General features: G+C 33.6%; 2 protein-coding genes and 2 pseudogenes across 2 annotated transcripts; all 4 read right to left on the reverse strand.

Annotated features, from left to right (window-relative positions):
• Positions 1-1,481: 1,481 nt before the first annotated feature.
• On the reverse strand, positions 1,482-9,103 carry LOC108662757 (receptor-like protein 54; annotated as a pseudogene).
• A 707-nt stretch (positions 9,104-9,810) lies between these two features.
• Positions 9,811-11,856, reverse strand: LOC18594277 (receptor-like protein 9DC3). The gene is made up of 3 exons (XM_088808053.1): positions 11,581-11,856; positions 11,200-11,502; positions 9,811-11,034 (listed from the first exon to the last, which is right to left on the reverse strand). The coding sequence occupies exons 1-3, from the start codon at positions 11,819-11,821 to the stop codon at positions 10,037-10,039; spliced, it is 1,542 nt and encodes a 513-aa protein (XP_088664179.1). The 5' UTR covers positions 11,822-11,856; the 3' UTR covers positions 9,811-10,036.
• Positions 11,857-14,200: 2,344 nt separating this feature from the next.
• LOC108662759 (receptor-like protein 7) lies at positions 14,201-17,088 on the reverse strand. The gene is made up of 3 exons (XM_088808663.1): positions 17,083-17,088; positions 16,008-17,003; positions 14,201-15,886 (listed from the first exon to the last, which is right to left on the reverse strand). The coding sequence occupies exons 1-3, from the start codon at positions 17,086-17,088 to the stop codon at positions 14,201-14,203; spliced, it is 2,688 nt and encodes an 895-aa protein (XP_088664789.1).
• A 2,122-nt stretch (positions 17,089-19,210) lies between these two features.
• Positions 19,211-21,296, reverse strand: LOC108662682 (receptor-like protein 7; annotated as a pseudogene).
• Positions 21,297-22,215: the final 919 nt, after the last annotated feature.

Genomic DNA, 22,215 nt, shown 5'->3' on the forward strand with positions numbered 1-22,215 from the left:
AAATCTTATAGGCTTGTTTAAATTTGAGTATAAAGATTATCTTTTTCGATGAGTATAAAATCCAATTTATTAATTTGGCTCAAGGTCAATCTGTTAATCGGGTTTAAAGCCTCCAATGCTAATTGGGTTAAATGGGTCAGTTGCATCTCGACTTGACAAGTTCACATTAAAAAACGAAAATAAGTACATAAAAAAGTAAAACATAATAATAAAATTCGAAAAATAAAAAATGCTAATAAAAACATAATAAAAAAACAAAAAAGAGAGAAAAATGGCAGTTGTCATACCAAATAAGAAATGAAAATGAATGAAAGGTTTAAAATTGCACCCTTTCTTATAAGATATCAATTCATAAAAGTTTTCAAGAAAATGGGAATTAATGCTAAATGAAAAAAAAAGTTCTCAATATTTAAACAATAATAATAAAGAAAGTTAAAATAATTAAATATGAAATTAAGAATGATTCGTCAAAAGTTAAGATAGAATAATACATGATTTATCAGTACTGTTCTTTAAACAAGTGTCATAGCAGTGCTCATACTTTCATTATACGTAATTGTTTTAACGAATTTTTAAAACTATTTCATAAATCGGATATTATTTTTTTAAATAAACTTAAATCAAGTTTAAAATATCATTAGAAAAAATAGATTCAAATAAGTGATTAATTACACTTAAATAAAAATAATTAATAGTGACTCCTTCTCACCTAAAACGATCGGTCCCTAAACTCATACAATACAATTTATATCTATCACAGTAAAATCAACACAAAGTAAAAATTGGTCAGCCACTATTCAATTAAATAATTCTGAAATTGCCTAATTGAGTTGCGCTTAAACCCACTTGAAAGTGGGAAGCCCAATCTCAAGTCTTGCAACAATTTCTTCTTCAAACACAAATGATGAAATTCTGGCATAACTCATACAAATAAAAGAAAAAATCAATAAACGTGGGGAGAATCTTCTAGATGGTCAAAAATGGGTCATTTATTTGTTCCCATTGCAGGTTCAGTACATTCTCCAAATTAAGAATCTCCATTTGTCATGCATCCCAATGTTAATTGTATTCTTTATTTTGCATAAAATTTAAACTTATCACTCTATTTAAAATAATAAATTAAATTAATCACTCATCGTTTTATAAGTGTAATTTTATCATATACTACTACATAATACTTTTTAATTTAATTTAAATATGATAAAAAATTAAAATATTTTTTAGAGTATTCTTTTATTTCCTCTCGAAATATTTTTTTAATGGTTAACCTTTTATTTTTTTAACTAAATTAAAATGTAAAAAGGATACAATTATACTCTTTTAAAAACAAATGAAACTTTTGATTTTTCTCTCCTACTTTGCATTTTTTCTATTTGCTTTTCTTCTACTTAACACAAGCATGGAATTGCCTGTTTGTGGAAATTCGGCTCTATGTTTAAATAAATTCTATTTTTACATTCATCATCGAAGCTTATGAACATGCTACAAGTACAACAAAGCTGTTCAGAGAGGACAGTACCTTTAAGAAACAAGAAAGTAAAAACAAACAGGGAGAAAACTGCTAAAACAACCCAAGTCATGAGAACAAAAGACACTTATTATACAAAAATGTATTCAACAAATCTCCAGAGAGCATCAGCTGTCTTCACAGAGTTCTTCAATCATATCTCTTCAATCTCCTCAGAATTTGTAGCCTACTCTTTGAACCATCCTTACAAGCCATTCTGGTTTTCCAATTGTCAATATGATATATCCTATAGATAATCCAAGCACCAATCCACATCCATAACCCATCATTACAAATTTCCAATCCAATGGACAAGAATAAATTCCTTATGGAAAAGCAGATTCCGGTGGTTCTTGTTCCTCATCCTTGCCACACCTCTTTGACACTGGAAATCCGCACAATCCCAAGTTGCCATCATAGGAATCATTCAGAAAGGTATTTAATTGATTTCCCTGAGGTATGAGTCCAACAAGCTGGTTCTGTGACAGGTTTAATACTTCAAGAAATTTCAAACCAATCAACTGCATAGGAATCTCCCCAACAAGCTTGTTGGTAGAGAGATCCAGTGACTCAAGTGCTGTTAGATTCCCCAGTGAGGAAGGAATATGACCTGTTAGGCTGTTATGGGAAAAATTGAGCAATTGCAAAGAAATGAGGTTTCCAACTATTTCTGAAATTTCTCCATGGAATTTGTTGCTTGACATATCAATGGTTGCAAAAAGAGTTAGAACTCTCTCAAGTTCAATGTCCAAACCTTTCATTGTGACAAGCACAGAAAAATGATAATAACGATTCAAATCTTGTAAAAACTTTGATTAAGCTCAATTAATAAGCATAAGAATGAAGGACAGAGGAGCTGGAAGAAGAAATTTGGGATAGAGAAAATTGGAGATCAAAACTCTATATTCATCTTTTTCCTTAGGTGTATATATATGAGTAATAACAAACCAAGCCGAAAAACTCGACATTGAGGAAATGAAACTTAAAAGAGAAAAGAGCTAAGCACAGGAGTCCAGACATGGATTTCTCTGCACTACAACGGCCTTCAACAGCTAAGAGAAAAGTAAAGCAAAGAAATAAAACGTGGCATTTCAGCCTTACTTTCAGTCATATAAAACGACACTAACAAGAGGCGTTTAAGCCACCAAAACTAAAGTCCAAAACGACAGCATACTAAGCGTTTCATTAAACTATGAATCATAACAACACCGTTTAAAACTTTCTTCTTCCCTTCAACGATCAGTTCACCTCGGCGCCTGATACTTCTTCTTTAAATTCACCATCTGAAATCACTGGATTCTCAACACACCTCCTTGATTTCAGATGAGTAAACTCCAAGTTTGTCTCTCAAGAACTTGAATTGATCAGTATTCAAACCCTTAGTAAAGATATCTGCTAGCTACTCCTTTGTTGGACAATATTGCATAGATACTTCACCATTTCTAACAACTTCTCTAGTAGCATGAAACTTGATCCTTACGTGCTTAGTTCTACCATGATCAACTGGATTTTTAGCCATTGAAATTGCAGATTTGTTGTCAATCCAGAGTGTTGTTGGTTCTTCACAGCTAATCATTAAATCTTGCAGAACTTTTCTTAACCAGATAGCTTGGTTTGCAGTTGAGGTAGCTGCGATATACTTTGCTTCTGCAGAGGACTATGCCACTATACTTTGTTTCTTAGAATTCCAAGCAAACAATGCACTGCCAAATGAGAAACAGTACCCAGAAGTGCTTTTTGAGTCCTCCAGGCTTCCACCCCAATCACTGTCACTGAAGCCTTGAAGCTTCTGATTTTCATTCTCACAGAATTTCAAGCCAAAACCTAGAGTTCCTTTGACATACCTGAGAACTCTTTTAGCAGCACACAAATGGCTCGCAGATGGCTTGTGCATGAACCTTGAAATTAAGCTAGTAGCATAATTTAAGAAAATATGGCATACCAAGAAAATATGGCATTTTCCTCAAATCACTCATTTCAAATTTTGTTTGCATCTTTGTCTTAAAGTTATCCACAAAAATACCACTGGAACCTTCTACTATGTTGTAAAAAGCCATCAACTTGAGTGAACCATAGTTCACATGGCCAAACCTCCTATGCCACATCTCAGTATCAGCTAAAATACAGCTGTAAGCAGTATGTTTGATATCCATCCAATTTAATGGAAAGCATTTGTTCTTCATTCCCACTGTGAAAAGTTCTGCACCAGCTGAGGCCTTGACTATTCAAACTTTGTCTTTGAAGATTAACTCAAAGCCCTCATCTACCAGTTGACCTACATTGAGTAAGTTTTGGCTTACATCAGGAGCAAAATACACATTTGTCCCATTTGGTGTTTGTACCCCCACTATACTAGTTCCAAAAATTAGCAACATGTCACCATTTCCAATCTCCATTTGAGTTCTAAAACTCTCATTTAGACTGATGAAGTTTTCTTTGCAACCGGTTATATGGTTTGAACAGCCACTATCCAATAACCAGGTGTCTTTCCTCTTTTTAATATCAACCTTCTTGACCATAAAAAGGACTTCTTCATCCACTTGAGGCTCTTCAACAACAGCAGCTTTCTCATCAATATTGTTACCTTACTTTTGCACACTTTCTCCACATGACCTTGCTAGTGACACCTCTTGCACTTAACATTCGGTTGAAACCAGTAAAACTTCTCTGCATGATTCTTTTTTTTTTTTTTGCAATGAGAGCAAGGTGGAAATGACTTCTTACTTTTTCCATGTCTCCTCTCATCTAACTTTTTTTCCTTTATCCTTTCTGTCAATTTCATTCTTCTAAGAATTACTACTACCAAGTTTTACACTTTTTGATTACACTACCAAGGCATTCTCAATAAGACTTTTTTGCCTAAAGGCTCTCCTCTGCTCTAAGCCTTTTAGTACATTTACCAATTCCTTAAAGGTCATCTGACTAATGTCCCTAGAGTCATATAATGATGAGATTTTAGACTCATACTTCTTTGGTAATCCTATCAGCATCTGACACTCTAACCTTTCCTCATCCATCTCCTTCCCAAGCAACCTAAACAGGTTTAGAATCCCTATCATCTTCCTAGAAAATTCCCTAATAGTTTCATTATCATCCATTGACAGCATCTCAAATTGCCAAGACAAATTTAAGGCTTGGATTTTCCTAGTTTTATCGCTATTACGGAATTCCTCTTTTAAATGATCCCAAATATCTTTTGGGTTATCTAAATTCATTATCCTATAAAATATTTCATCAGAAACTGTCAATTGTAAACAAGAAAGTGCCTTATATCTTTTTTCCTTGTCTTCTTCAAATTGCCTTATCTGAGCTAGAGTTGGGTTGGCATGACTTTAAACAGCTTCTGCTCTGGTCTCCACCATTTTTCAGAGAGAAAAAGCTTTGAGATAAGACTACATTTTCACTGACAAAAAACATAATTTTCTTCAGTAAAGACTAGAGGAGTAATAGTGCTAAACCTTGAGGTAGCCATGAATCAAAACCTTAAAATAAAGCTGGAAACTAAACATGAGTGGAAAAAACAAAAGGAAAACCGGCCCCTTAAGACACTTTTTGCTATGACATCATGTAAAAACTTTGATTAACCTCAATTAATAAGCATAAGAATGAAGAATAGAGGAGCTGAAAGAAGAAAATTGGGATAAAGAAAATTGGAGATCAAAACTCTATATTCATCTTTTTTCTCAGGTGCATATAGATGAGTAATAACAAACCAAGCCGAAAAACTCGACATTGGGGAAATGAAACTTAAAAGAGAAAATAGCTAAGCACAGGAATCCAGACAAGGATTCCTGTGCACTACAATGGCCTTCAACGACTAAGAGAAAAGTAAAGCAAAGAAATAAAATGGGGTTTTCAGCCTTACTTTCAGTCAAATAAAACGACACTAACAAGAGGCGTTTAAGCCATCAAATCTAAAGTCCAAAACGACAGCTTACTAAGTGTTTCATTAAACTATGAATCATAACGACACCGTTTAGAACTTTCTTCTTCCCTTCAACGGTCAGTTGACCTTGGTGCCCTGATACTTCTTTAAATTCACCATTTAAAATCATTGGATTCTCAACAAATCTTCCATTGAAGTCCTTTGAACATTGAACAAAGTCATCAAACCCTTGAAACTTTTAAAATATGTTGTTGGCAGAAGCCCAAAGAACTCATTGTTGGAGAGGTCTAAGATTCGCAGAGCTGAGAAGTGCGATTCATTTTCTGAAGGGTTTATTTGACCATGGAAATAGTTGGAGCGGAAGACAAGAACTTGTAGCTGAGGAAGAGTTCCCAACCAGTAGGGAAAGGTATCATTCATCTTGTTGTTTCCAAGATTTAACACTTCCAAATCATGACAGTTCACCAAGGATTTAGGAAATGGCCCGCCAAAATCATTGTTGTTGAGGTTAAGCATCGGTAATTTGTTGTTGGCAACAAACGAATTAGGGATATTTCCATGAAATTTATTCGTGTGCAAATCCAGGACATTAAGATTAGACCTGATATCTCCCAAGACCAGACATTCTAGAATAGCTCCACTCAAGTTGTTATTAAACAAGTCAAGAACTGAAATTGACATCAAATTGCATATTGCAGATGGAATTTCTCCAATCAATTTCTTTTTGAGATTAAGAAAATTACCAGCCTTAAATGTTGTTGTTTGAAAGGTCTAAATATTCCAAACTCTCTTGAATTATCAAAAAATTTGAAAATTCAGTTACATTGCAAGAAGACAACGATAAAAACTAAGATTAGGCAAGACAAAACTAACGTTGCTATTATTGCTCTGGGATAGTGGAATGTTATGTGAAAGATCAAGTGAATCAAGGCTTTGAAGCTTTAAAAACATAGTTGCCTCGATGACACGGATTTTATTGTAAGAAAGGTTTAGATAGATCAAACCTTCTAGATTTCTTACAAAATTCGGAAATTCACGTACGTTGCAAGAAGATAATTCTAATTTGGGCAAGGAGTAATTCGCATTGCTTCCACTGGTCAATGATAGTAAAGCATTGTTTGAGACAGATAGAGCCCAAAGATACGTAAGCTTTGATAGTTTATCGAATTTAAAAATGCCATCCGACTTATTTGAGGAAAGATCAAGATGGGTAATGTTCACAAGTTTGAAAATAGAGCTTGGAATTGGACCATTTATCTCATTATTCTGCAGGGAAACAATCTCCAAGGAAGCAGCCTTCTCAAATGGGTCAATAGGACCAATTAGGTTGTTATAACTGAGATCCAAATCAACCAAAGTTGGAAGAGTAAACAACCAATTTGGTACTCTACCATAGAGAAAGTTATGGTCCAAGTGTAGTCTCAATAGTATTACTAGTTTTTGTTTAATATATTATTAGATTTTATAATCTATTTTTAAAAAATTAAAAAAATTATTATGCTATTTTTATAAACTTTTTAATTTTATAACATTAATGAATTTTGAACAATTAATTTATAATTTATGATTCAATAAAGTTTTTAAAATATATAAAAAGTAATAAGCAAAGAAAAATATATTTAAATTTTTAATATTATAAATCTCAGTATGTACATATTTAATATTATTAATATATTTCCTATAAAGGATTAATAAAATTTTTAATATATTTTAAATAAAAAATTTTTAAAAAATAGTAATACCGACAAAATTCTCCAACAGAATATTCTGTTGGAAAATTTTCGTTGGTAATGGCTTATTCCAATGGAAAATTTCATTGGAAAATTTAGCAAGCTTTAAATTTTTCTTGGCCCCTTAAACTTTTTGACGGATTTCCAATGGAAAGTTTGATAGAAGTAAATTTTTTTGGCACCCAACAGATTATTTTTTATTGAAAAATTTCAACAAAAATCCGTTGGAAAGTTTGGCAGGAGTTTTTTTTTTTTTTGCTCCAAAAAAAATTTCGTCGGATTTCCAACAGAATATTTCTATTGAAAATCCATTGAAAATATGTTAGAAAAAATGCAAATAAATTTCTATTAGAAATATATTGGAAATTTTCAACGGAAATTTTTCGTCGGAAAAAATCAGTTTTCTTGTAGTTTAGCAATGAATTTCTCCATTGAGAACAAGAAACATAATATTTTGAATTTCCTCTGTGATTAAAGGTCATTTTGAAGGCTTTTCACTATTATGGTCACATGTTTCAGCAGTTCTTGTGTCATTTGCTTGGTTGTTAAATTCAGAACAAAATGATCCACAATGCTTTTACTCAATTTTAAAAATACAAATTGATTGATTGATTGATGGTATTAATGCATTTTATAATTTATTTTTTACATTAATTTTAAATTGAAAATATTTTATCAATAATAAATATAAAAAATAATTTATATTTGATGCACCAACAGTATATTAGTTAACCACCAAATGACACATCATCACTAAGTTAAAATTCATTAAGCCCTTAAAAATAAATATAAATAATTTATAACATTTAATTGTATAAAAACTGAAATAAGTTTTCTTTCTCTTTGAACTCTATCTTGACATTAAAAAGAAAAAACTCTCTCTCACTGATTCTTTCATTTTGATTTTAGATTCAAGAAATAGTAATACATGAACAACAGAGTTGTTAGAGCTCTGAACAAATGCCCATGAACTACAAGTACAAGACCGTAACTGCTCATTCCATCATCAAGAGAGTTCTTGAGATTATGTTGTATCCTGCAAAGCAAATATTGCAGGCGGTTTCCAAGTTTCAAACCTTAGCTTTCTCCTTCTCTTTATCCCTCCACGTTCTGTTGTGCTTCCATTTTCACTGATTTCTTTCAAGTGATGATATGCTTTTAACTAAACCAAGATACTTGGTAATTCTGATATGTCGCATCCCCTTGATAACTGAATCCACTTCATGTGGTAAGTGCATCATGACTCAGGTGAGAAGGATGCATTGACTAGCAAATTGGTTTATGGTCATGTGTTCGGAATTCCAATCACTGTTGTTTTGTATTGTTATTTGTCAAATCTGGATTGTTTTTGAGAGAATCATTAAGAAAGTTAGAGAAAAACTTATTAAAATTTTAATATAATTAAATGCTATAAATTATTGATATTTATTCTTAAGGACCTAATAAGTTTTAATTTTATTTATTAATGATGTATCATTTTGTGGTTTACTAATAGTGTATAGCTTGCATAATGTGCATCAAATAAAAACCCCAGAAAAAAATACAAAAATAAAAAATTGGATAAAAAGGGAGAAAATCATGTTTGGTGTATTACAATTTGAAGTGAATTAAATTTACCCTCTGAAATTTTAAATGTAACACTTACCTATCTTATGATTTTTCACATCACTTAGTTTTTCTACCTTCATTGCCATTCATCATAGCTATCATATTTTCGATCACCCTGATTGGTAATGTACCACTAAAGTCATTGGTGGAGATGTCACAAATTCTCAAGCTAGAGAAGGAGTGCTCAATCCTGAAATTGCTTGTGAAGCAATGGACGGAATTAGACCTTAAAACAACAACTTGTAATTCTTTTAGCATTTCTTGCCAAGCAGGGTATGTATCATTTAGCTTGTTGTTGCCAAGATCCAAAAGCTTCCAAGTTCCTACATTTCGTGGAAGACTCTGGCAGTGGCCCTTCCAATTAATTACCATTCAAGTTGGGATCCCCTAATTCATAGCCCTCGGGAAATGTTGGGAGGAATGCTGCAATAAAGCCTATTCATTCATAAATTCAACACTCTGAGGCTTTTGCTTAAATTTCTAAAACATTGTGGAATGGTTCCATTGAAATGGTTATGAGAAAAATCGAGAACCTGTAGATTACTTATACTGCATGGCAAAGAAGATATTTTTGCACTAAAACTATCGTTTGAGACTGCCAAAAAATTAATCGAGCGTGGAATTGAAAGGGCTCCCTGAATTTTTATTATTTTCTCATATTTAATTACTCTTAGATTGTGAACTTCTTTCTGATTAAATTAATTTTTTCAGAATCTTTTAAATCATAAAGAAGAAGGCCTTGAATCATTTTGTCCAGTCTCTAGATCACTCCTGACCTTATTACCAGTGGTTCTAAAGTCAAAGCATATACACAGAAAATTTTGATTTTTCTCTCCTGGTTTGCATTGTTCTATTTGCTTTGCCTTTACTTAACACATGCATGGAATTGCCTGTGTTACAACAAGCAAAATTCTCAAGCATGACCTATTTTGTGGAAATTCGGCTTTATGTTTAAAGAAATTCTATTTTTACATTCATCTTCTATGATTTACTTGCTTACAATTTCTTTCTTTGGATAACTTGCTGAAAGAATTCAACTTTAAATTGGAATCTTATAACTTCAGTAACACGCTTACAGGTTCTTTCTTTGGATAAGCGAGTAATTTCATTCATCAAAGTACATAAACATGTTACAAGTTCACAGGTGACAGTACCCTCAGGAATCAAGACAGTCAAAACAAACAAGGAGAAAACTGCTAAAGAATCCAAGCCTTGAGAAAAAAAAAAAAAAAAGATAGTTATTCCTCAAAAATTTCTTCAACAAACCTCCAAAGAGCAGCATCTGTCTTCATAGATTCTTCTTCTTCAATGATATCTCTTCAATCTCCTCAGAATTTTGTAGCCTAGTTTTTGAACCATCCTAACAAGCCATTCTGGTTTTCTAATCGTCAACATGATATATCCTGCAGATAATCCAAGCACCAATCCGCATCCATAGCCCATCATTACAAATTTCCAATTCAATGGACAAGGAAAAATTCCTTCCTCATGAAAAACAGATTCCGGTGGTTCTTGTTCCTCATCCTTGCCACACCTCTTTGACACTGGAAATCCGCACAATCCCAAGTTGCCACCGTAGGAATCATTCAGAAAGGTATTAAATTGATTTCCCTGAGGAATGAGTCCAACAAGCTGGTTCTGTGACAGGTTTAACACTTCAAGAAATATCAAACCAATCAACTGCATAGGAATCTGCCCAACAAGCTTGTTGGTAGAAAGATCCAGTGACTCAAGTGCTGTTAGATTCCCCAGTGAGGAAGGAATATCACCTGTTAGGCTGTTATGGGAAAAATTGAGCACTTGGAGAGAAATGAGGTCTCCAACTATTTCTGGAATTTTTCCTTGGAATTTGTTGCTTGACATATCAATGGTTGTAAAAAGAGTTAGAATTCTCTTAAGTTCCACATCCAAATTTTTCACTGTGACACGCACGGAAAAATGGTAATAAAGATTAAAATCTTCCATAGATTTCGTTTGAACATTGGACAAATTCATCATACCCTCGAAACTTTTAAAATATGTTGTTGGTAGAAAACCAGAGAACTCGTTGTTGGAGAGGTCTAAGATTCGCAGAGCTGAGAAGTGCGATTCATTCTCTGAAGGGCTGATTTGACCATGGAAATAGTTGGAGCGCAAGACAAGAACTTGTAGCTGAGGAAGAGTTCCCAACCAGTGGGGAAAGGTATCATTTATCTTGTTGTTTCCAAGATTTAATACTTGCAAATCACGACAGTTCTCCAAGGATTTAGGAAATGGCCCATCAAAATCATTGTTGTTGAGGTTAAGTATCTGTGAGTTGTTTCCTACAACAAACGAATCAGGGAGTTTCCATCAATGGTTGTAAAAAGAGTTAGAATTCTCTCAAGTTCAATGTCAAAACCTTTCACTGTGACACGCACGGAAAAAATGGTAATAAAGATTAAAATCTTCCATAGATTTCCTTAGAACATTGGACAAATTCATCATACCCCTGAAATTTTTAAAATATGTTGTTGGTAAAAAACCAGAGAACTCATTGTGGGAGAGGTCTAAGATTCCCAGAGCTGGGAAGTGCGATTCATTCTCTGAAGGCCTGATTTGACCATGGAAATAGTTGGAGCGCAAGACAAGAACTTCTAGCCGAGGAAGAGTTCCCAACCAGTGGGGAAAGGTATCATTTATCTTGTTGTTTCCAAGATTTAACACTTGCAAATCATGACAGTTCTCCAGTGATTTAGGAAGTGGCCCGTCAAAATCATTGTTGTTGAGGTTAAGTATCTGTAATTTGTTTCCTACAACAAACGAATCAGGGATGTTTCCATGAAATTTATTCGTGTGCAAATCTAGGACTGTAAGATTAGGGATCTTACCTCTCGAGATCAGACAATCTGGAATAGCTCCACTCAACTTGTTATTGGACAAGTCAAGAATTGAAATTGACATCAAATTACATATGGAAGAAGGAATTTCTCCAACCAAGTTATTTTTTGAGGTTAAGAAAACTTCCAGGGAAGAATTGGAAGAGAAACTAGATAATGAGCAATCAACTTTAAAGTTCAAGGACAAGAGGAGGAAAGAAAGGACCAAATACCATTGTATTAACCCTTTCATTTTTCTTTTCTCAGAAATGATGAAAGAAGCAAAATGGAAAGCTGAATGTGAAGGCTGAGAGAGATAAGAGTGGAGCCATATTTATACACATGATTTCAAGCAAACAACCACCAGTCATGTTCAGACATTCAAACAACCATTCTTATTATTGATATTTTTTAAAAGAAAATTATTTCATACATTGTTAATTTGTAAATTTCATCAACTAAATTAATTAGATTGTCACATACTTCAATATTAGATTATATTTAAAAAAATTAATAATTTAATACAATACATAAAAAATATGTAACAATATTTTAACTTTAAGTTAGAAACATGGGGACTATTGTTTTTTTGGTAACCCCCACTGGTTCAATTCCAGTAACCAAAAAACTTATCGAGATATCAAGACTATTGTTTCATAAGACCAAGACTTTCACCTACTGCAAATTAGATGTTGCAAATTAGTTTTGTAATGAAATGTAGAGATGTCTATGTGCTGGTTGTTCCTGCTTCACACATTGAAAAAATTTAAAATTTCAGCCCAACTTGACTATATTTATGTTTAAAATATTAAAAAAATTATATTAATATTTTATATTTTTAAATATATTTTAAAATTAAAAATAAAAATTTTATATTTATTATTAATTTAGTAATATTCTAGAGTCGAGTCAGGTTTGAAACTAAAAAATCATGTCCACTCTTGAGTCAGTCGGACTCAAGTCTAAAAAATCATTTCCACAACTGACCTGAATTAGAACTTTTTTTTCTTTATCGATCAGATTATGAGTTTATTAATGAAAGAGTCTTCAACAGACTCGTATCCATGACCTTAGTGTGATAATCACACCCAGCCAAGACATTTCATTCCAAGCACCCCACAAGGGCCATAAACGTCTTGATCACCTTAACCAGATCTATGAATACCTATATTACTGATGTTGCATTTTAATTTCTTATTTATTTTTAATCAATTATGATTTTGTTTTTTACCGTTTGTTTTTTTGCCTTTTTAACAAATAATTTTGAAACAAATTAAAATAGCTCATATGAAACTAAATGGATAACCATTTTTCATGATATATTTTGCTTTCTTTTATTTTTGGGCAATATTTTGCTTTCTTTTTAACCTATTTTATTGTAGCCTTAGAATTCAAGTCATCAAAGAATCAGCGAAGAGTGCAATAAACTTTTTGTCAGATATGAAGTTTTTTAAAAACTTCTTATGCCATTAATCAGATATTAATTTAAAGACAAAATGATCTTGATAAGCTCAACTAGAAAGTCCATAGTGCTTTCCAAATCAGAAATCATCGTCTACCTCCTCAAGCATACTCAACATGCCAACCCCACAAATCGTGAAACATGCTGTCCTTCGGACATATTTTAAGCCTTAAAATAGATACAATTTTGGGACCTTCATTGCACTTTGATTCAAAGTGATAGGTTTGTTTACGATGTCAGTGACAAACTTATATGTATATTGTCAAAGCTTCATGAATTTGATTATTAAAGAAAACAAAGATGATCATGATCCAATATCTCAATTTTATGAAATCTAATTTTAAAGAAAGAAATTTCAAACCCAGTTCTTTATTTGTTATCTGCGTCGAATACTTACCCAAGTGCAAAGGCTTATGGTTAGTATTCACATCTTCCTAGTCAAATAGTTCAATTCAAGTCCTCTCTTTTCTCACGTCCAAAGGAAAATCAAAGAGAATTTCCGTAGTTTTAACGGAAAAGAAAAGAACAGGAAAGAACAAAGTCAAGTCTTTTTGCAGTGCCTTCCTTCCGTGTTAAATTATAGTGTAATTTACAATTGAGACCTCCATTGCTACAAAATTTATAGTATAATTTAACATGTAAGTGTTCAACTAGTCAAAAAGCAAATGAATAATATATCCATGAACATCATGCTTTTATAGGAAAACATTATAGTCATGATTCTTGTGAAGGCACCGTGTTGACTTGGAAAGAAGTTAGAATTTGTAGCATTCTGTCCGCATCATGGAATTAAATCTGGGGGCATTGCATGGATAATACACAGCAAGAATTCCATTTCTCTCGTTTCGGTTGCTTCAGATTTCACTTCTCTAAAAAAATCTCATCATTTTTTTATAATTCCCCATGTCACATTCAAGTCAATCTAAATTAGCAGAGGTTGCAAATATTGTTGCATTATATATGGCTGGAATTCAATACAAAATGTGTTAAAAATTGAAAAATAAAGTTGAGTATAGCTTATTGAAACAAATCAAGAGGGTGAACTTCATTACAAGGTACAAATATATATTATTTCTACAACGTAGGGTAGCATGGGAATGGAACAACATTTAGCCAAGACATTGATTCCAAAATGAACTGGCAAAATATGGAAGGCCGCCCCTATTGTAACTAGTTACTTCTTTCGAAACGACTACAAGCATTTTTCTTCCTTGATCTTTTTCCCCTTTGAAGCTGTTTTCCCTCGACCAAATTTATAATCCATTTTGGTTTTCCTGTTTGGAAGACAAGATATCCACCAGTCAGTCCAAATATCAAACCACATCCATACCCCATCAACACAACTTTCCACCCAAATCCAATTCCTGATGCTTTCATCGCTACGGTGGGCTTTTGCATCTGGATTTCATTGCAAGCTTTCGACAGTGGAAAGCCACATAACCCAACGTTTCCTTCATATGAACTGTTTTCGAAAGTGTTGAATTGTTTGCCTTGAGGTATAGATCCAACAAGTTGATTCTTGGAAAGATTTAAAATGACAAGAAAAGTCAAATTTACCAACTCCCAAGGTATCTTGCCAATAAGCTTGTTCGATGAGAGATCTAACCATTCAAGATTGGTCAAGTTTCCAATGGATGTTGGAATATGACCAAAGAAGTTGTTATGAGAAAGATTCAGTCCTATGAGTGAATTAAGCTTTCCTATAACTTCTGAAATCACGCCCTGGAAGTAGTTATTGGAGAGATCAATGCTTGTGAATATGGTTAAAACTTTCACCAATTCAACCTCTTGTCCTTTTATTGTCAGAACTACTGAATAATCATATGAGCGGCTACGTTCCACGTATTTTGAAGAACTTCTGCTGTCAGTGAGATTCGCCATAGCTTTTAGATTTTCAATGTAACAAGCAGGAAAATGACGAACAAAATCATTGTTAGAGAGGTCTAAGACTCGTAGCTTGGGGAAAAGTAGTCTTGCTCTGGAATTATTTACAACACCATGGAATTTATTTGAACTTAAAACAAGCACTTGCAGCAGTGGAAGAGTTTCCAACCAATTGGGAAATGTACCCGTGAACTTGTTCTTGCCAAGGTCTAGAACCTGAAGGTTCCTACAATTGGCCAAAGATCTTGGTAACAACCCTTCCATTTGGTTTCCATGGAAGTTGAGATTCTCTAAGCTACAGGGTTCCACAATTGATTTGGAGATGGTTCCATGAAAATGATTTGCCCTCAGATCCAACACTAAAAGATTTTTACTAAAGTTAAGAAGACAACTAGGAATCTTGCCACTCAAGTTGTTATGTGATACATCAATAATTTTCAGGGAACTGACCGTGCAAATCAAAGAAGGAATCTCCCCCGTGATGTAATTGTTCGCGATGGAAAAGAAAGATGTCCGAACGGGTGGAATTGGAAGCACTCCTTGAAACAGGTTAGATTGGAGGTAGAGAATCACAACATTCCTCCATGGGAATTGTAAATGACCTGCTAGAAAATTATGATCAAGGTATAAATGTAACAAAGATTCCTTCCCCACATTCCACATCCATTTGGGAATCTGGCCTTGAATTCTATTTTTGGAAAGGTCTAAAAACTTCAACCCTTTTGAACCTCTCAAGAAATTGGGGAATTCACTCAAGTTACAAGACGACAATGACAAGGACTGGAGATTGGTTAATGTGTAGTTGACATGATTCTCTGAGCTCAATGACAGACTATTAAGAGAAAGATCGAGTGATTCAAGATTTTGGAGCTGCGAAAACATGTCTAACTCAACAATGCCACTAAAGTTATTTAAAGATAGATCAAGCACGGTGAGGTTTACAAGTTGAAAGATTGAGCTTGGAATATGACCCTGCAACATGTTTTTTTTTTAAATAAATTATGGACAAAGATTTTGACTGGAATTCGCTAATATGACCGTTGAGTCTATTATTTGCAAGAGACAATGACTGTAATGAAGGTAACTTAAACACCCAAGGTGGTATAGTTCCATTAAGTAAGTTAGAAGGCAAGAATAAAGTTACTAATTTTGAAAGCCCATTTGCATAATGAGGAATAGTGCCCTCTAGTTCATTATATGACAAGTCTAAATGTTGAAGCTGTGTGAGGTTTGCAAGAGGTGCTGGGATCCATCCACTAAACTTATTATCCGAGAGCTCTAGGACAACAATTTGTGAAAGGTTTACAAGTGATGCCGGGATTGACCCATTCAAGTCACAACTAGCAACATTTAAAGATTTCAATGACTTCAAACTCCTAATTGAATCAGACAATTCTCCAACAAGAATAGTCTGTTTAAGATCTAAGACTTCAAGGGTACTAGTCCCATTGGACTTTGGAAGATAAACCAGAAGATCAGGGTTGTTACCTAATTTGAGCAACTTCAGATTTGGAAATTGAAAAATTATGTCCGAAATTGTCCCATTTAATCCACAATCATCCAGACTAAGAGATGTCAAAGAGGAAGAAAGGTTCACTAAGTGAACAGGGTCAACTGAACACATGTCTATTCCAGCAAGGAAAAGTTCTTCTACCTCGCTAAAGTTCTGAGCTAACCTTTTCAGAGTTGTTGTTTCAAGCTTCAGTGCATGAAACGGTTCTTGTTCACCGACACCAGGCAGACTGAACCTAGACAGATCAAGTGAAACTAGCTTGGAAAGATGTGAGATTTCGGATGGAACTTGGCCTGAAAAAATTGAACTAGAGAGGTTAAGATGTGTTAAATTTGGGAACTGACCAAACTTAGCTGAAATCTTGGATTGCCCGAAATTGTTAAATGCGAGATTGAGCCTCTTCAAGTGTTGAAGGAGGAAAAGAGTGCTGTTGGAAGGAATGGTCCCATAAAGCCAACTGCAACTAAGATCAAGGCCAATCACATGACCTGTAACGCCATCGCAAGTGACTCCATCCCATAAACAGAAATCTGAATCTTCCTTCCATGAGTCTGTCTTAGGAAAGAATACGTAGGACTGCCATAATTTGAATTGCAAAGTAACGAAGCAGTATGATCAATAAAGAGGGTCTGCTTGAAGAGAAGCAAAGCCTGACCCTCATTGTGAGACCATGATGGCCTTTGCTTTGAAGAAGTAAAACAAGACGAAATGTAAGCTTGAGAATACGAGTAAAAAAAGAGGAATGAGATGCATTGATAACTCCCAAGAAAACACCTCATTTTTCCCTATGTCAAAGTTCCTATAAACTCTTGATTTGGTTGATGAGGAGACGCACAGAAGTATTTCTAAACTAAGTAGCAAGAGCAATTCTTAATTTTTCTGTTTTCTCAATCATATTTTGCGCTGAAGAGTGACGGATGAGCTAACACACGCAGAAGACTAACAACAGATTCTACATTATTACAATAGGGAAGACTCAAATGAGAAATGATGTCAAGTTATGAAATCCTGAAATAATGGGGGAGGTAGCAACACAGATTTTCTCGGAAGATTCAAATTTCAATTCCCTCTTTTCACATTACAATTCCCTTTCAGGTTGGATTTGGTTTGGTCACCTCTAAGAAAGCTTGAATTGCTGCATATGGAAAGCAAGCATGAAAGGGTTTTTCTCGTCAAGTAATCTACAATTATTCCAACTTCCATGTTTAAATCTTATAGGCTTGTTCAAATTTAAGTACAAAGCTTATTTTTCTTTCGATGAGTATAAAATCCACTTTATTAATTTGGCTCAAGGTCAATCAGTTAATTGGGTTTAAAGCCTCCAATGCTAATTGGGTTAGATGGGTCAGTTGCATCTCGAGTTGACAAGTCCACATTAAAAAACGAAAATAAATACATAAAAAGTTAAAACATAATAAAATGCAAAAAATAAAAAAAGCTAATAAAAACATAATGAAAAAAACAAAAAAGAGAGAAAAATGGTAGTTGTTATACCAAATAAGAAATGAAAATGAATGAAAGGTTTAAAATTGCACCCCTTCTTATAAGATATCAATTCATAAAATTTTTCAAGAAAATGAGAATTAATGTTAAATCTAAAAAAAAATTCTCAATATTTAAACAATAATAATAAAAGAAAGTTAAAATAATTAAATATGGAATTAAGAATGATTTGTCAAAGGTTAAAATAGAATAACACATGATTTACTAATACTGTTCTTTAAACAAGTGTTGGTAATACATTCATTATACGTAATTATACTGTCCAATTCTAAAACTATTTCATAAATCGAATTTTATTTTTTAAATAAACTTAAATCAAGTTTAAGATCTCATTAGAAAAAATAAATTCAAATAAGTGATCAATTACCCTTAAATAAAAATAATTAATAATGAATCTTTTTTACCTAAAGCGATCGGTGCCTAGACTCATACCATACAATTTATATCTATCACAGTAAAATCAACACAAAGGACAAATTGGTCAGCCACTATTCAATTAAATAATTCTGAAATTTCCAGGAGACAATGACTAATCTAACAAGTGGTAAATTGAGTTGCACTTAAACCCACTTGAAAGTGGGAAGCCCAATCCCAAGTCTCAAGTCTTGCAACAATTTCATCTTCAAACACAAATGATGGAATTCTGGCATAACTCATACAAATAAATGAAAAAATCAATTAACGTGGGGGAAATCTTCTAGACGGTCAGAATGGGTCACTTAATTATTTGTTCTCATTGCAGGTCCAGTACATTCTTCAAATTAAGAATCTCCATTTGTCGTGCATCCCAATGTTAATGGTATTCTTTATTTTCCATAAAATTTAAACTTATCACTCTATTTAAAGTAATAGATTAAATTAACCGCTCATTGTTCAATAAGTGTAATTTTATCTTATACTACTATATAATATCTTTTAATTTGATTTAAATATAATAAAAAATTAAAATATTTTTTAGAGTGTTCTTTTATTTCCTTTCGAAATATTTTTTTAATGGTTAACTTTTGATTTTTTTTTAACTAAATTAAAAAGTAAAAAGGATACAATTATACTCTTTTAAAAACAAATGAAAATTTTGATCCTTCTCTCCTGGTTTGCATTTTTTCTATTTGCTTTTCTTCTACTTAACACGAGCATGGAATTTCCTGTGTTATAACAAGCAAAATTCTCAAGCATGACCTGGTTTGTGGAAATTCGTCTCTATGTTTAAAGAAATTCTATTTTTACATTCATCATCTATGATTAACATGCTGACAAGTTCTTTCTTTGGATAAGCGAGTAATTTCATTCATCAAAGCATATGAACATGCTTCAAGTACAGCAAAGCTGTTCACCGAGGACAGTACCTTTAGGAAACTGGAAAGTAAAATCAAACAGGGAGAAAGCTGCTAAAACAACCCAAGTCATGAGAACAAAAGACACTTATTATACAAAAATGTATTCAACAAGTCTCCACAGAGCATCATCTGTCTTCACAGAGTTCTTCTTCTTCAATGATATCACTTCAATCGCCTCAGAATTTTGTAGCCTACTCTTTGAACCATCGTAGCTAGCCATTCTGGTTTTCCAATTGCCAATATGATATATCCTGCAGATAATCCAAGCAGCAATCCACATCCATAACCCATCATTGCAAACTTCCAGTCCAATGGAGAAGAAAAAATTCCTTCCTCGTGAAAAACAGATTCTGGTGGTTCTTGTGTGTCTTCTTTGCTACACGTCTTTGACACTGGAAATCCGCACAATCCCAAGTTGCCGCCATAGGAATCATTCAGAAAGGTATTGAATTGATTTCCCCTGAGGTATATGTCCAACAAGCTGGTTCTGTGACAGGTTTAACACTCCAAGAAATTTCAAACCAGTCAACTACGTAGGAATCTCCCCGACAAGCTTGTTGGAAGAGAGATGCAGTGACTCAAGCGCTGCTAGATTCCCCAATGAGGAAGGAATATGACCTGTTAGGTTGTTATGGGAAAAATTGAGGATTTGGAGAGAAGTGAGGCTTCCAACTATTTCTGGAATTTTTCCTTGGAATTTGTTGCTCGAAAAATCAACGGCTGTAAAAACAGTTAGAACTCTCTCAACTTCAATGTCCAGACCTTTCATTGTGACAAACAAGGAAAAATGGTAATAACCATTAGGATTTTCCATATATTTCATTTCAACATTGGACAAATTCATCATACCCTTGAAACTTTTAAAAAATGCAGTTGGGAAAAAACCAGAGAACTCATTGTGCGAGAGGTCTAAAATTCGTAGAACTGAGAAATTCGATTCAGCTTCTGAAAGGAGTATTTGACCATGGAAATAGTTGGAGCGCAAAGATAATAACTTTTAGCTGAGGAAGAGTTCCCAACCAGTGGGGAAAGGTATCATTTATCCTGTTGTTTCCAAGATTTAAAACTTCCAAATCATGACAGTTCACCAAGGATTTAGGAAATGGCACATCAAAATCATTGTTCTGGAGATTAAGTGTCTGTAATTCATTTCCAACCACAAATGAATCAGGGATGTTTCCATGAAATTTATTCATGTGCAAATCCAGGATATAAAGACCAAGCATGGTTTCTTCCGAGCAAAGACATTCTGGAATAGCTCCACTCAAGTTGTTATTGGCCAAGTCAAGAATTGAAATTGACATCAAATTGCATATGGCAGAAGGAATTTCTCCAATCATTTTGTTTTTTGAGACTGCAAAAACTGTTGTGGAAGATGTTGGTACTAGAAGTTGTCCTTCTAGCAGGTTGGAACCAAGGTTAAGAATTTCTATGTTCTGGGGTAATATTCTAGATCCGTCAGAAAATTATTAGAAAGATCAAGATAATTCAATTTTTTTCCCCAAGTTGTTGTCTGTTTGGAAATTTGGCCTTGAATGTTGTTGTTTGAAAGGTCTAATTGTAGCAAACTCTCTTGAGTTGTCAAAAAATTTGAAAGTTCAGTTATATTGCAAAAAGACAATGACAAAAAACTAAGATGAGGCAAGACAAGACTAACGTTGCTATTATTTCCCAAAGATGGTGGAACGTTATGTGAAAGATAAAGAAATTCAAGGCTTTGAAGCCTTAAAAACATAGTTGCCTCGATGACATGAATTTTATTGTAAGAAAGGTCCAGATAGACTAAGCCTTCTAGATAACTGAATTTATGAATTTTATTGTAAGCATTCTGCAGCTTAACAATCTCCCAAGGAGCAACCTTCTCAAATGGGTCGACACGGCCAGTTAGGCTGTTATAACTGAGATCCAAATCAACCAAAGTTGGAAGGGTAAACAACCAATTTGGTACTCTAACAAAGAGAAAGTTATGGTCCGAGTGTAGTGTCAAAAGTCGTGAAAGCCCTCTTACGTGATAGGGAAGGCGACCCATCAACTTGCTTGTTGAAAAGGACATAATTTCAATTTTTGTGAGGTTGAATGCTGAAAATGAAAAAAGACCACTAAGATCGTTATTATCCAAAGACAAGTGAAAGTAGAAAAAGGAAAAGCTGAATGTGAAGGTTGAGAGAGAAGCCTGGAGACCATATTTATTGATTTATGATTTCAAGCAAACAATCACTCATCATGTTCACACGTTCAAGCAACTGTTTTCCTTATTGATATTTTTCAAAAGAAACTCATTTCATACATTGTCTAGATTTCATCAATTAAATTAATTAGATTGTCACATAATTCATTAAAATATATGTTAAAAAATTAATAATTTAATATGCCGGTCTTCAAAACTCAGAAGACCAAGACTTTGGCCTACCACGTTTGCACCCCGCGTGAGAGAAGGGCCCAAACCAACGACTAACAACATGACTTTAAGATCTTCTCCTAAAAGGCGTAATAGTGAAGGCTGACTATTGAGGATGGAGTAGACAGGAATTGAACGGGTCATTGATGCTAATACTCTTTCAAAGAGAATAGTATGGAGACTCTCTTTCATCTTCACCATAATACTGAATATCAATTTGGTGAAATCAATATATTATCCAGGGCAACAAGAGATTGAATTTTATAAGGCAATAAGGCATACAGGAGTAGCAACATTATCTGCAGCAAGCCAATAACCCCTCATATAGTTCAAATCAAATCCCTTTCTTATACCCTTTGGAGATTGGGTAAAATCTTAAAACCCCTTCAAAACACTTCAAAAAAGGCACTTTAATCCCTTTTATTTTAAAATAATATTTTTCATCTTTGACTATTAATATTAGACCAAACACTATATAAATTTTTTTTGACATAAATATTCTCTTTTCAAAAAATCTGCTCATCATTCTCCCAAAAAATTTAATTAAAAA

The sequence above is a fragment of the Theobroma cacao genome, chromosome 7 (assembly GCF_053813885.1).
Source record: "Theobroma cacao isolate CCN51 chromosome 7, ASM5381388v1, whole genome shotgun sequence".
Taxonomy (NCBI): Eukaryota; Viridiplantae; Streptophyta; class Magnoliopsida; order Malvales; family Malvaceae; genus Theobroma; species Theobroma cacao.

Excerpts from the sequence above, each read along its gene's own strand:
- LOC108662759 (XM_088808663.1), bottom strand. Across the intron at positions 15,887-16,007 it reads ATGGAACTATACCACCTTGG|GGTCATATTCCAAGCTCAAT; the intron begins GTGTTTAAGTTA and ends AACATGTTGCAG.
- LOC18594277 (XM_088808053.1), bottom strand. The coding sequence starts at position 11,821 with ATGAAAGGGTTAATACAATGGTATTTGGTCCTTTCTTTCCTCCTCTTG. Across the intron at positions 11,503-11,580 it reads AGATTGTCTGATCTCGAGAG|GAAACAAATTACAGATACTT; the intron begins GTAAGATCCCTA and ends CGTTTGTTGTAG. Across the intron at positions 11,035-11,199 it reads ATATTTTAAAAATTTCAGGG|GAAACAACTCACAGATACTT; the intron begins GTATGATGAATT and ends CGTTTGTTGTAG.